Here is a 12,721-nt window from a genome sequence, read left to right on the forward strand (position 1 = left end):
GGAGGAAAGAGGAAGGGGACCTGCTTAGGGAGGCCCCAGCCTGGGGTGCCCACGGAGCTGGCCAGCTCAGAAGCTCTAGGTGGCACCCGTTTGCTGGTCCTGGGGCCAACTCAAGGTGACCACAACAGTCACACCCTGCCTGACAATGCCCAACGGGTCACCTCTGTCCCATACTCCAGGGTCCTCACCCCCACTGCCTGTCTTACTCTGACGGATTAATTTCTACTGACCATTGATGGGAAGATGGCGCCTGCTGCAGAGCTTCCTGCTTTTCCCCAGATCCTAACAGTAACATCCTTTTAGATGGTCTTCTAGATGCATACAAGAGGCTGGAGCCCGCCCTGATTGCTCTCCAGCAATGACCAAAAACGGCTCCGGTAGTTCCTCTTTTGTACTCACATGCTCTGCATTCATCAAAATGGGTACCTTGTGTGTGTGGATTCCCAGCCTTTCTATTTGGTCTTATGGCTCACACCCTTGGCGTGATGTCTCCGCATCAGTTGTTGAGTGCAGGATGGGGTCGGGTTCATACCTGGCCCTCCCTGCTGACCTCAGAACCCATGGGAAAAGGACACTCCGGGACAAGAGAGGGAGCCCTGGGGGCCGAGTTTACGGCCAGGAAGGCAGCTGGCCATTGTGGCTGGGTCTGCATCTGCATCTCAGAAGGGAAGTCCACTTGCACTCTTCAGAACTGGATGAGCCAAGGCCTCCCTCCCCGAACCGGTCCTCACCTGCCTGCTCACCACCCACGCCCACCTCCCATACCTGTGCCGGGCCAGAGAGGCAGAAAATGTAGAGCCCAGATAGGGCTCAGCCTGAGGCTCCTATCTTCCTCCAGAAGTCCAAATAAGAAGAGTCCCTCCGTGTCTTCCCCTCCAAGGAACAACATTCCGTCTCTGTAGCTCATCCTCCACACATGGTGCCATGGTGGACACTCCTCAACATACCTCCTTGGTGCATCTTGGAAGATTCCTATGGATCACTTCTTACAAGTGGTCTTCCCCAGCCAACTGACAAATGTGTAAGGCTTCAGAGTCACTGTATTTTAAATATTCCTTTTATGTCTAAGTTGAAGAAAATGATTTCATTTGTGCTCTTGAGTTTTTTGTTTAGTTCCTGGAAAGCCTGAACAAGTGTCATCTGCAGTTTATCAGATCAAAGGCTTATGTGCAATCTCTGCCCCCAGGGAGGGGGGCGTTTTAAAAGATCTCTGTATGAAAAGAGGGCTCTATCAAGGACTCCCCTGTTCACAAGTGAGGCTCCCATGGCTCTGTGTCTGCTCTCAGCTCTACGGGGCTGATGTAGTCCCCCTGCCAGGTCACTCCTGTTCCAGGCAGGCCTGCAGAGATACCTTCCCCACCTTCCTCTCTTCAGAGCCTCCCCAAACTCCCAACTCTGGTTTCCCTGAAACTGTACCCTCCTCCAGTCTCCCTTGTGTGCTCGTAGCCACAACCCACTGAAGCAGGGCTGAAGCATTTCCTCCAGGCTTTCTGACTCTCTTCTTGTCTCCACAGGGTGAGGGCCCTGAGCAGCCAGAGGCGCGAGGGCCCTGTTCTGATCCCAGGGCCTGGGGACACCTGCCACCATGGGCCCGGAGGAGGATGGACATGGACACAACCCTGGGAGGCTGGCCTGGCCACAGCAGCAGCTCTGCAGAACCAAGGCAAGCACTGAGGGCCCATGTTTGGAAGTGGGGAGGCAGCCTAAGGACCAATGTCTGGAAGAATCTGCTGTCTGTCCAACACACTCAGGACTCCTGCACCCCACAGATACTTGGCTGTACCATGATGGCCACCCACTCTGTCTCTGAGGCTCTGAGGCTGAGCAGGGTAGGGGAGAGGCTGCAAAGGCATCTCCTGTACCCAGCACTGGGGACTTAGGACCATCCCAGCTGGATGTGGGTGAGAGTTACACCTGCCACCAGGACCCTAGTAGATCCAGTTGGGTTCAGCAGTGCAGCTCCTCTAATGTGCTGTCCTCACCACAGTCCCCACTCCTGCCCAGCCTGCCTTGTGCATGGTGATGGCCCAAGAGGTGGCTTGAGCCATTGGTAGGCTAGGGATGCTTTCCAGGTGGCCTGCATCCCTTACTGCTCCCCTTTCCTATGAAACCCTGGGTGGCGTAGGCTGTGCTGAGTCCTGGGAGGCTGAAGGCTGGGATGCCTCTGTACCACACACCCCAGGCAGGTGACACCAGCAGGCAGCTAGGCAGGAGTTTGGCTGGTGTCTAGGGAGCCCTGAGTCTGGACTTACTCCTTTACTTGGGAGCTATAAAGGTTGAGGGTAGGCAGTGTCTAGCAAATGTGGTGGCTTTAGAGGTGACCTGGGGAGTTGGAGGGGCAGCATAATAGAAGCATGTAGATGGGCAAGTGACCAGATGTACCCAGGGAGGGTGGTATGGGTGAGACTCCAGAGAAGGGCCCTGAAGGCTGTAAGAGCACCAGAGAGCAGGCCAGGTGAGAGCTGCTGGGGAAAAGTGTAAGATGGATGAGGGGTTGGGGAGCCCTGGGCCAGGAGGTGGTGATCAGGTCCCTGTGTAGAACACTTCTCAGGGTGTCAGGCCTGATGTGGCTCTGCTAGAGGACAGGGTCCTGGGTGATCACGGGTTGGCGGCAGAAGCAATTCATTAGGGTGCCCATATCCTTCCCTCTGAGAAGGGTGGGTGAGACATGGGCAATAGGGGAGTTGGCTAAATGGGCTTACAGATCAGGTGAGGGTTGCCATGGAAACAGTCAGGGGGAGAAAGGTGGTGGTTGCAGGGGTTGGGACACCCAGAAGCCCTTGCTCTCAGGCTGGCCTGGGTGAGTGGGACCTGCCAGCGGTGGTGAGAAGTGAAGCCCTTGTCCAGACCCTGGATGATGCCTGGGAGAAATCAAGGCAGGCTGGCCCAGCTGGGGTGGGGCCTCAGCCAGTCCCATGCATAGCTCTTCGGAGGTTGGGGCTCCTGCCCAAGTGACAACCAGCATTTATTGGATGCCTATGGTGTGCCCTGGCCCTGGCTGAGTCCCGACTGCCCAGGGACTCAAGGAGGGCACGGCTCCAGCCCACCTCAGGGTTCTGGCTCGCTGGTGGTCACTGGCCTGGGGAAGGGGAACAAAGGGGCTGGATGTTACCAGGGGCTCAGCTCCTGGTCAGCCTGGCTCTACCCTCCAACCACCCAACTCTTGGACCTCTGCTTCCTTCAGTGCTGTGGGCAGTTGGTGGTCATCCTCCAGTAAGGGTCCTCCTGTCCCTGGAGCTCCGAGGGCGTGGCAGGCCTGCTGGGCGTGGGCGGTGCCTGTGTGAGCCAACCTCTGGAACACTGGGTCGGTGGACGCCTTGTGGGCGGCAGAAAAAGGCTGTGACTTGGCATGCACCCGCAGTGCCGCGTGGGGGCCGGCCGTCCGCTCGGGGCCACAAGCCAGGCCTCGCCAGTGGCTACGGACTTTCGGGGAACCTCGCGGATCACCTTCCCGGTCGCCACAGCCCCAGGGTCCCAGCGGTTTCCCGCGCCCCCTCCCGGGTCACCCTCCATAGCGCCTTGGCCCCGCCCACCCCAAGGCCCCGCCCCAATCGGAACTATTGATCACTTTTGGCCCTTCGTCACGCCCCCTCGCTTGGCCCTTCGTCACGCCTCCGGCCCGCCTTGACGTGCTTGGCCCCGCCTCCACGCTCAGGGCCCATCCTCTACTTCCAGGCTCCGCCCCCACACTTGAGGCCTCACTAGCTATGCTCTTTGCCCTTCTCTGCGCTCCGGCTCCGTCTCGCGCTCTCGGCCCCGCCTCCACGTTAGAGGCTCCGCCCACACGTTCTTCTCCCTGTTACCGCACTCGGGCTTCGTCTGGCGTTCCCGACACCGCCCCACGGCCAGGCCTCCCACAGCGCTCCCAGCCCCGCCCTCATGCTCTCGGGCCCACCCTCCCGGCTCCGCCTCGCGCTCCCCGCCCACCCACCGTTCCTTGTTCGACCCCACACTCCGGGCCCAGCCCCGCGCTCAGGGCCCCGCCCCACGCTCCAGGCCCCGCCCCACGCTCCAGGCCCCGCCCCCGCACTTCCGGGCCGCGCCGGCGGGGGCGCTCCGGCCGGGGCTTTGGCGCTCTGGGTTCCGACTCCCGGCTCGGGGAAGCGATCGCGGCCGCCGCTGCCGCCGCCGCCGCCGCCGCTGCCGGACCGGCCGGAGTCGGGCCGGAGCCGCGTCCCCGCGGAGCAGGCCGGTGAGAGTGGGCGGCCGGCCTCGGCGGCGCCCCTGCGGCCTGCCCCGCTCCCGCCTCCGCGCCGCCGCTGCGATGGGGGCCGCCCGGGGCCGCGCCCCCGCCTCGTCCCGCCCGCCGCGCCGCCGCTGAGCGCATGGGCTGCGCCGTGTTGCGCCGCTCCGGGAGCCGGGCCCGGGGCCCCGCCGCTGCCTCTGCCGCCGCCGCGCGGGTGAGTAGTGCGGCCGAGCGCGCATTCCTGAGGGGCGCGGGCCTTGCGGCGCCCATTGTAGGCCGCATAGGCCGGGCAGAGCGCAGGACCCGGAAGAGGGGCTTCGAGGGTGTGCGGGCCGGGAGTGCGTGAGGGGAGGCTGTGCGGACACCGAGGGTGTGCGGGCCAGGAGTGCGTGAAGGGAGGCTGTGCGGGCTCCTAGGGTGTGTGGGCCGGGAGTGTGTGAGGGGAGGTGGACAGGAGTGGCAGGCTATTCCGAGAGGGTGTGCAGACTGCGTGATGTGTGAGGAGGGTGTGGGGGTCCACAGCTGGGAGGGCAGGTGTGTGCAAAAAGGGATGCTATCAGGCGATGCAAAAGGCAAGGGCTTTTGACATTGGGGCCTGTGATTGGGGAAGAGTTCCGGGATTTTGTTCAAAAAGGACAGACCCTTGCTCTAGGTGAGCTGAAGGGAGTAAGGAAGACTGAGGGTTCTGAGAAGGGGTGGGAGGTGATGCTGCTGGAAGAGGCTGGGGTCTGCAGCTGATTTGTTAGATTGGATGTTGCCAGGTGCGTGCTGGGGTCCTTGGCCCTGGGGCCTGTTTTGATGTGTGAGTGGGGTGCAGAGTAGCTGCTGGGGCCAGGCATTGTCTGCAGGGATCCTGTAGATAAGCAGGACAGTGGAGTGTCCCTTCCCCTCCCCCAACAAAAAGTAGAAATGAGTTTGAAATCCAAGGAGGGCACTCCCCACGAGACAGAGGTGCCTTAGGCTGGGTCCACGCTGTGGTTTGGCTTTCTTGAGTGGCTTTACTGTTTCATGTTGGTGCTTTGCCCCCAGAACTTTCTCTTGAGTGTGCATTTTAGATTCTACCTCTTCCCTTCATTTTGGAATTCAGTCCCTCATGAAATCAGAGCTGTACAGTCAGGGCAGTGAAACATAGCTCAGCATTGAGGACAGTAGAGAAAAATACATCAATCCTCTGTGGATTTTTTCTTAGCCCATCTCTAAGATAATTTATAAAGAGTTATTGTGCATCTCAGCCCCTCCTTTTTGCTTGCACTTGGGTTTTCTGCTTCTTTGGAAAGAATCTCAGACGTACATGGACCAGCCCTGTTTTGGAGAACACAGTCTAAACCTGACCTCTCAACATAGCAGTATCTGGGTTTCAATTTTAAGAACGTCTACTCAGGGACAAGGATGGGAAACCGTACAAAATACAATGTTTCTGTTTGGTTTTCAGCAAGTGTTGGTGTTTCTTGGATTCCTAGTTTCAGAGAAACTAGACTATTTTGCGTTACATTAGTCACTGAGGATGTAGGTGGTGCAGGAATGGATTACGTGTAACCCTTCAAGAGCTTAATTAACGGACGGAAGGAAAGATATGAGAGTCACACTCTATTATTTACAAACTCCACATAAATCAAAAGTTCAAAAGTGATATTTGAGTAAAATATATACATACACACCTATAACATTGAGCTGGCTGCCATGGTACCCGGGGGTAGGCCTAGGCAGTGACTAAAGGAGATTTTTAAATGAGGTATCAGAGTTGTGGATTCCTTTTATGGAATCCTTTTACTGACCGCAGTTACAGGCTGTTGGCCAGATTCAGTGCTTCTGGGCATTTGACTTTAACCTGAATTATTATAACTGCTTTATGTGCAGTATTTACATGTGTGTACACTAAATACTTGGTGTACTTCTCTGTGGGAATCCAGAGATTTTGGTAATTGGAGCATGTTTCAATAACGACAGTAATTTGGAGAGATGTTCGTGTGCTTCCAGGGGCACCAAAGGTCTTCTGTCAGTTGACAGCCAAAAATAGATGTTAACTATAAGAAGTGTTACTTCTGGGCTGTGAAAAAATAGTTTTAAGTGATTAGGGGAACTTGTTCACACATGAATTAAAAGTCTATTAAGACAGTGCAGAACTCTAAATGAAGGGCTAGATCTTAAATTTGCTGCTATTTCTATAGCACAATAGTTCAGCACCTGTAAAAAGCTAACATTTGGCGTCTATGACAAATGTTATTTTGCTTTATGCCAATGAATTAAATATTTATTGGGGCCCATTAGTTGCAAGACTTTGTGTTAAGTGCTGTGGGTCCTGCAGAAAATGTTTAAATCAGGCTGCTGCAAATAATTTACATAGAAGAAAGACACAAGTACTTTAAGAGGAAGTGACAGTTACTTGTAATTAGCCTCCTGTTCAAACACAGTGAGTTGGTTTTTTCTCAAGGCTAGAGCACTACAGAGTATCTCCAAGCATGAGGCTCAGGGGGCCAGGTGCAGGTCCTCTTTCCTGAGATGGTGTCCATGACAAGGGGACATGAGACATCCACGAGCTGGTGTGGAGCTGAGACACCAAAGGTTGTTGGCGGGACTCAAAGAAAGCGACTTCGCAGTTGAAGTAGTCTGTGAGCAGCAGGGTGTCACAGCCCATGGGCCTTGACCTTAAGAAACAGGCTGTTCCTGCTGATGCCGAGATTACAGCCTACCTAGTAGTTTTTATAAAAAGTCATTAGCTGCATAACTGTCATTTAGGGCACATAATTGTGACCCATCCTCCATCTCTGGATGCTTCTTACTTTTAGCCTTTGGCAACTGCTGGCAGGTAAAGCGTGTGCGATGTGAGAAAGCAGGTATGTAGGCCAGGGCCCGGAGTGCAGAGTGGTAACCAGGGAGACCGATTCTTTGTGTTTGTACTAGGTTTTAGGGTTTTATTTTGCTTCCTCTGGCCAGTTGAGTGCTCTAGGTATTTGGACCTGTCATGCATCTCTTCAGTTAACTTATAGCCAGACCACTGACATCAGATGGGCCATGTTGCAAAGACCCCCTTGGCCAGGTTGAAGATGGAGCCTGAGCTTGTGGGCTCAGTGACAGGGAGGACGGAAGACTGTGGCAGAGTCCTGATCCGGGACAGTCTTCCCTCAGACAGGATAGGTTTTTCACAGCAGAAGCAAAACCCGGAGTTCCCTGACCTCTACGAGGGTGGGTAATTGGTTTTCAGATTACAGAGCTGAATCATATGAGCTGTATGCTTCCTTAGCTTATTGTATGTGGATTTCAGTTTTTCTCTACCTTCTCTGTTCCTCAGAGCACTCAACTGTTTGCTGTTTGCTATCAGAAGGACAGTTTCCTAAAAGCAAGGTTTTAAAAGTCACGTGCAGCTTTCTGATGGAAGCTTTTTTAAGATTGTTCATCTGGGTGATAAGGCCTCAGTGCATGTGCATGTGAGTGATGTCCTTCGATCAACTCTGTTGAAAACGCTGAAAATGACCATGATGAACTGCTCTTTTGGGCACGTGTTGAGAGTTAGAGGAACAACTTGCTGTGTGTTTGCACATGTTGGGAGGTACACTGAGTGTGAAGGGAGGGGGCAGGCAGAAGGCACAGTGGCTGTGGGCCTAGGAAGTGTGGCGAGTAGACACGACCACCTGCCTCCTGGGGTGTGATGTACCTTCCTTTCTATCTGATCCTCAGATACATATCCTCATCTTAAGTCTGAGGGACTGGCTCTCACTCAAGTTCATACAACTAGGAGGACTAGAAGCACCTTTCTTTCCTCCAGTCCTCCTGCCATCCTGGAGCTTGCCAAGAAGGACTGGGCACTCAGCTCTGTAGCCAAGATGGGTAGTCCCCTGGCTGCTAGTCTCTCTTTGTTCTCACAGAATGACACTTGAGGGTAGTGGTGCTCTCTGTGTTCTGGGCATTCATTTCTTAGTGCCAGAGGCATTCCTATAGTTATAAAAGTTTCCAGAAATTGTTTTGATATAATACAAACCTTGTGACAAAAGATTGGAAATTCAAACTGCATTTCTGGCTTTGAGTTCAAGCGGGAGGGCATCATTGCGAGTCTTGTCTTGAGAAAACCCTGTGGTCGTGTTTCCGTGGACCCACCTTTCCTAATCCTTGTCCTCTTAATGGTTTCAACAGGACAGATTGATTCACTTTGGAGCTGTAAGTACTGATGTATTAGGGTGCAGCGCTCATTGTTCATTGACGCACAGAGTCCCAAAATGAATATCCAAGAGCAGGGTTTCCCTTTGGACCTCGGAGCAAGTTTCACCGAAGATGCCCCCCGACCCCCAGTGCCCGGTGAGGAGGGTGAACTGGTGTCCACAGACCCTAGGCCTGTCAGCCACAGCTTCTGCTCTGGGAAAGGTGCTGGGATCAAAGGTGAGACTTCAACAGCCACTCCCAGGCGCTCAGATCTGGACCTGGGGTACGAGCCGGAGGGCAGCGCGTCCCCTACCCCGCCATACTTGAAGTGGGCCGAGTCGCTGCACTCCTTGCTAGACGATCAAGACGGGATAAACCTGTTTAGGACTTTCCTGAAGCAGGAGGACTGCGCCGATCTGCTGGACTTCTGGTTTGCCTGCAGCGGCTTCAGGAAGCTGGAGCCCTGTGACTCGAATGAGGAAAAGAGGCTTAAGCTGGCCAAAGCCATCTACCGAAAGTACATCCTTGACAACAATGGCATTGTGTCCAGGCAAACCAAGCCAGCCACCAAGAGCTTCATAAAGGACTGCATCATGAAGCAGCAGATCGATCCTGCCATGTTTGACCAGGCCCAGACGGAAATCCAGTCCACCATGGAGGAGAATACCTACCCCTCATTCCTCAAGTCTGATATTTATTTGGAATACACGAGGACAGGCTCGGAGAGCCCAAAGCTCTGTAGTGACCAGAGCTCTGGGTCAGGTACCGGGAAGGGTGTCCCCGGATACCTGCCCACTTTGAATGAAGACGAGGAATGGAAGTGTGACCAGGATGCAGACGAAGACAGTGGCAGAGACCCTGCTCCTCCTGGCAGGCTCGCACAGAAGCTGCTCCTGGAGACAGCCGCCCCGAGGGCCTCTTCAAGTAGACGGTACAGCGAAGGCAGAGAATTCAGGTGAGTCAGACACGAGGCCTCCGTTTCTGTGCTCACTTCCAAGACCTGGAGAACTAGCCAGGGAAAGGTGTTGCTGAGGAGTGGTCTCGGCCTTCAGCCCCACAGTGGGTGAGTTGTGGTTTTAGTTTTTACTCACGATACCTTCACGTTTTTCATTAGATGTTTTTAGTATTTGTCTGTTGAGAATACTTTTATCAAGAACAGCCTAAGATATGACTCTGTAAGTCATTAGGAACATTGGAATTCTTAGAAGTCATATGATGATTAAACTTTACCTTTTAGCAGTAAAATTTATGTCCTCCTGCACAGAAGATGGCTTTATCTGGTAACTGAATCCTTTTGGTTTAATAAAGAGAGGAGGGGACACTGAAATGCCTTAGTACTTAGAGAATTCTGGATCATTGCTTTTTATAATCATCTTCTAAGATGCTTCCTAGAGGTTGGAAAGTGGTAATGAGGAGGCTGCTGTGCTCGGTAGGTTGTCTAAACCCTTTGGGAACTTCCTGTGGCTGTGGTTGTAGCTCTAGGATTGGACCTTTGCCCCGGCCAAGGAAATGAGTTGTGCTGTTGTGTAGTCTGTTCCTAACACCAGGGCCTCCTGAAGTTGTGACGACAGTCTTTGCACACGGGCAGTTTGGAGTGCAAATTTGGAGGCGTGGAGTGGTGTTATCAGTACTTCGCTACGACTTTGGGGGCCTGTTTCTTCATTCTCTTTTCCGAGATTACTGGGGATTTATTTGGTCTTGAGTTGGAACCTGTTAGCAGGGGCCCTTTCATTTTCACTCATTTTCCTGTAGCTGGTTCCAGATACTCCTGCCTGTGAAACTTTGAAAGCCTGGAATTCGTGCGACCCTACTGATTTAATCAGTAGTTGGGAACACATCCCCAGGTGCTGGGTCTCTTCTGTGGAGTTGGTAAAACTCAGTCATTTCTTTAAGCTTACTGTGGCAGAGAAATTGGCTACTTGCTAACAAACAGGATTAAACATTTTTAAGGTTTAAACGAATGTGCTATAAAATTATCCCGTTACTCATCCTGTTAAGTTAGGCTAGTAACTGATGTAGCTTTAAAAACTTCATCTGAGGGGGAAGGTATAGCTCATGTGGTAGAACACATGCTTGGCATGCGAGAAGTCCTGAGTTCAATCCCCAGTACCTCCATTAAATAATTAAATGAGTGAACTTAATTACCACCCCCTAAAAAAACTTAACCTAGAAGTTTTTATATTTGATTAGAACAGTTTTAAAATGGGATAAAATTTGAGGCCTGAGCTGCAGGGGGAAAAAATTGAGCTCAATTCTGTTTTCTAGTTTTAAAAATTCCTACATGCCACCCCCTTCTCCAGCCAGCCAGCCTGCACACTTTTCAGTCCTTGCTCGGGGTCAGTTGTAGCAGCATCTTTGCTTTTTCTCTCTTTGGTTTGCTCTATTTGCAGTAAGTAACCTTTACTATTGAATTAATAGACTGTGTTGGATTTGCCTGTTTAATAGCATTCAGCTGTAAGGAACGTGGCACATTTTGGTTTCAACTTGCCTGTTGCAGAACAGCTGGTGGCTGCGGAGGCCTGGAGTTCAGGAGTCCTGTCTGCGATGGAACCCCGTCCCACTGGGGGTTGCCTGTGGTGGCTTTGTGGGTGGAAGACCTCTGGTGTCAGGGTCATTGTTTATTAGTACTAACAGGATATGGAGCCCAGCACATTCTACATGCCCTGGAGGGGTGGGCAGTTAGGATGCACTAAGTCGAAGGTCACAGAGAAGCCATCCCACCCCAGTTTAAACAATGAAGGGGACTGGTTGGCTCAGATAAATGAAAAGTCCAGAGGCAGGCCCAGCTTCAGGTGTGGTTTGGTCCAGACTTCAGCCATTTTTCTTTTAAGACTTGATTTTTCAGAGCAGTTTAAGGTTACCAGTAAAACTGAGAGGAAGGTACAGAGGTTTCCTGTATACTCCTGCCCCCACAAATGCATGGCCTCCCCTGTTATCAACCTCCCGCACCAGAGTGGTCATTTGTTACCGTCAGTGAACCTGCATCGTAATCACCTGAAGTCCCTGATTTGCATTAGGATCACTCAGTGTTGTACGTTCTATGGGTTTGACAAATATGTAATGACATACTTCTGTCAGTATGGTATCATACAGGGTAGTTTTACTGCTCTAGAAATGCTCTATGCTCACCTGTTCATCCTTTTCCAGCCCCCAAACCCCGGCAACTGCTGATCTTTTCAGTCTCCATAGTTCTGCCTTTTCCAGAATGTCATGTAGTTGAAACTGTACAGTCTGTAGCCTGTTCACATTGCTTCTTTCACTGAGTAATGTACTTTTAGGTTTCCTCAGTGTCTTTTCATGGCTTGGTAGCTCATTTCTTTTTCGCACTGAATAATATTCCTCTGTACAGATGTACCACAGTTTACTTATCCATTCACCTACTGAAGGACATCCTGATGATTTTCAGTTTTTGGCAGTTATGAATAAAGCCACAGTAAACATCTGTGTTCAGGCTTTTGTGTGGAGATGAGTTTTTGTTTCTTTGGGTAGATACCAGGGAGCACAGTTGCTGGATTGTATGATGAGATTGTGTTTACTTTTGTAAGAAACTGCCCCTTTTCTGAATGCTTTGCCTCTGCCTTCCTGTGGCCAGCGTTGCTCTCAGGTTGGCTCCCTTGTGTTGGAGGGTGGCTACCACAGTGACCTTAGGCTCTGGGCTCCCTTGGTTTGTAAACAAAGGCTTCCCATTGAAGGAAGTTCCTCCAGTTTGCCGTGAGTGGCCGGTAATGCTGTGTGCCACTGTGTTCTGCCCACTCCAGCATCGTCATTGTGTGAGAGCTGAGACTCTGCTGCTAGGCTTACACTGGGCAGGGCCACCCCAGAAGAAAAGCAGGGTGCCCAACTCAGACAGCATCACTACTCCCCAGCAGGGGAGAGTGGTCTTTGATGGAAGGTTGGGGTTGATGGAGAGGGAGAAGGGGAGTGGGCACTGAGTAGGCACCTAGCACCCACTGCTGAGAGGCGGCGCGGACTGTGCATCTCACTGTTAGGGGATGCGTTTCCTATCAACAGCAGGTGCCTGTCTCAGCACTGATTCTGCATGGAGTGGGGGTGTGTCAGGAGGGCCATATATTTACAGTAGGACAACTCCAAGGGACTCTGGAACTGAGAGCTTCCGTGTCCCATGGGCTCTCTGCTGTGAGGCTGCTCCGATTGTGTCGGGGCTGTTGCTCAGGCTTCCTGCTCCCCAGCGGGAAGCCAGAGTGTCAGTCCTTGTCTGCCTCATGTGTGCACACATGGCTGTTTTCCATATAGTTGCTTGAAAAAACTTAAATGAGTCTGTACTTGGATCTTGATCAGAACAGAAACAGTGTTGCCCCTGGCTTTTTCTGCATTGATTCTACTCACCTGGGGTCATTTTGAGCCCCTGGGCTGGGGGGGGGGGGTCACAAAATTCCTCGC

At 52.5% G+C, this 12,721-nt stretch overlaps 1 protein-coding gene across 2 annotated transcripts in view; it reads left to right on the plus strand.

The window, feature by feature from the left end:
* Window positions 1-4,209: 4,209 nt before the first annotated feature.
* The window catches only part of AXIN1 (axin 1), a 58,635-nt gene continuing 50,123 nt past the window's right edge, over window positions 4,210-12,721 (plus strand). Inside the window, exons 1-2 of one of the 2 annotated variants that reach the window (XM_010950900.3) lie at window positions 4,210-4,400; window positions 8,315-9,275. In XM_010950900.3, the coding sequence (XP_010949202.1) occupies window positions 8,398-9,275 (878 nt within the window). In that variant the 5' untranslated portion in view covers window positions 4,210-4,400; window positions 8,315-8,397. The remainder of the gene's footprint in view (window positions 4,401-8,314; window positions 9,276-12,721) is intronic. The other variant, XM_010950901.3, reaches the window with a different exon arrangement.

The sequence above is a fragment of the Camelus bactrianus genome, chromosome 18 (genome assembly GCF_048773025.1).
Source record: "Camelus bactrianus isolate YW-2024 breed Bactrian camel chromosome 18, ASM4877302v1, whole genome shotgun sequence".
NCBI lineage: Eukaryota > Metazoa > Chordata > Mammalia > Artiodactyla > Camelidae > Camelus > Camelus bactrianus.